Source organism: Sphaeroforma arctica (assembly GCF_001186125.1).
Source record: "Sphaeroforma arctica JP610 unplaced genomic scaffold supercont1.2058, whole genome shotgun sequence".
NCBI classification, from domain to species: domain Eukaryota; class Ichthyosporea; order Ichthyophonida; genus Sphaeroforma; species Sphaeroforma arctica.
This window is the reverse complement of record NW_014038500.1, coordinates 6,906-8,972: the sequence shown is the minus strand read 5'-3', so window position 1 is coordinate 8,972 and position 2,067 is coordinate 6,906. Positions and strand designations below refer to the sequence as shown.

The 2,067-nt window shown below is 45.7% G+C and overlaps 2 protein-coding genes across 2 annotated transcripts; both read right to left on the bottom strand.

Moving 5' to 3' along the window:
* Positions 1-179: 179 nt before the first annotated feature.
* Positions 180-388, bottom strand: SARC_12085 (hypothetical protein; the record flags this gene model as incomplete). Its single annotated transcript, XM_014293818.1, has 1 exon — positions 180-388. A coding segment is annotated over one exon (209 nt), but the record flags the coding sequence as incomplete, so codon positions are not given.
* A 384-nt stretch (positions 389-772) lies between these two features.
* SARC_12084 (hypothetical protein) lies at positions 773-2,039 on the bottom strand (the record flags this gene model as incomplete). The annotated part of the gene is made up of 3 exons (XM_014293817.1): positions 773-1,037; positions 1,644-1,935; positions 1,976-2,039. The coding sequence occupies 3 exons, from the start codon at positions 2,037-2,039 to the stop codon at positions 773-775; spliced, it is 621 nt and encodes a 206-aa protein (XP_014149292.1).
* Between the last annotated feature and the right edge of the window lie 28 nt (positions 2,040-2,067).

Sequence of the window (2,067 nt, the reverse complement as noted above, 5' to 3'; positions counted from 1 at the left end):
GTTATATATATGTATGTGTGTGTGTGTGTGTGTATATATATATATATATGCGCTTGCTATCAACACCTGAGATCGCGTTTAATCATTCCAAACAAAACATCAATTTCCGCACAATTATTCCTTTCCTTCCTTTAATTCGTCATAAAGCGTCACTACTACCACTGGCAGTAGCACCACACCTTCTAAACCGGGCCTGCACCCAATTGCGGTACATTTTCTGCTCAGTTTTCCTATTGACGATCAATCGCTTGTCATACTTGACTTCGAGCGTATCCATACCCGCAGCCTCCATCAGCGTGACCAACTCGTCTCTACTGAAGTAGTATGTTCGTGTTCCGTCCCCTCGGACGTATGCTAGTTCGTTCTCCTCCTTACCTGTTATTCGCATGTATTAGTATAAGATAGTTAGGTCGAATGAGTGCAGGCTTTTGGTGGCTATAAACAAGGCACTGATCACAGTGCGCACATCGAAAACATACGGAAACGCGTTGCTACTACGTCCTCCTCCTAGGCACACGTACTAATTCCTATGTAAAACGTGGACAACTACACAACGAGCAATATGCTGTCTAATGGAAGTAAACATGTACAAACAAACGGGCGATCCGCAGGAGAGCAACAGTTACTGTGCACAAGTTGCAGAATCCTTCTTTCGACCATGGAAGTACAGGTCCATTTCCGGTACAATGGCATACATCGCAGCTGCAAATTTGCCCCATTTACTGCGCATTTGCGACAAATTGCAATCCGCTCTGCTCGAAATAGTAAATGTCTAAAAACAACTCGGGCACATGTACTCGCCTGCAAATTTCCCGCGTTTGAAACGCAATTGCGACATGTCGTATTCCCCATAGTCTCTGAAGAGCAGCAACCCACTACCCGGCTTCAGCAATCGCGCCGCCCGATCCAAGGCGATGTGAAATTTGGCGGGCTGTACGGCGGAAAGGACGAAGATCATTGTGATCACATCCAGAGAACCTTCCTCGATAGGAATGTCATGCTCGGGGTTGGAGATATCACAAACAAACCCGGTACACCTATCAGGAGACGCGAATGGTGTGTATATTTTATGAGCAAGTAGGTGTTAGTTGGTGGTGTAAGGATCATCTGAGATCAGATAAGGTGCACATACGCTAGCGAAATATGCCAGACCAACATGCTGGCGAGCTCTACTAGAGTAGGTGTTCACAAAGTACGATGTAGATACTTATAATATATACCTTCATACATAATGGCGATAGTATGATGTATACCTACATACAGAAAAATTTAAAATTAAAATTTTAGTCCAAGCATGCGAACACCAAGTGGTTTGCCCCGGCCTACATATCGATGAACAAATGGCATGCAGGCGACAATAAAGAATACTACTCGTTGCTCTCCGCTCCGATGCTACAGCAGCGAACATATCACTGCGAGAATATGTGGCACACGTACTCGCAAAACAAAAGACAAGACCCTGTGACAACAGGTGGTATCGTATGCAAAACCATCAACTTAGATTCAAGGGTCCGTACACAGCTCCCATACACTACTATTCGGGACTGATGAAATGGCATTTACTGGCATAAGTACACTCACCTACAACACTCATAAGCACACACTCGACCACACCGTCAGGCACACCATCTGCTCCCACACACCTCTTTTGGTTGTAGCGCTCGTGTTCGCGCAGAATACCCACCGCCGTCTGACTGATATCACACGCATAAACGTAGCAGTGGGGGTTTGTTTGTAACAACGGAAATACAGTGTTTCCCACACCACAGCCCATCTCCAGCACACGTAGGGCGTCCTTCTTTTCAACGCGTTCCTGGGAGATCTGAAACAGCTCAGGAAACTCAGTGTACAGCCATTGCCTATCTTTGAAGAACTTGTTGTTGTGGCGCCCGTAGAACTCGTCCCAGTTCTTGCCGGCTTCTCTTTCGTATGTTTCTGTGGGAAGAGGACGCTTAACTTAGTTATCAATGCGTACGAATGCACAAGATTGTCAACTCAATAGGCTTATCGAGACACAGGAAGCTCAGTGATACACACATAGTGTTGGAAAATGATAGCATTGAGAGA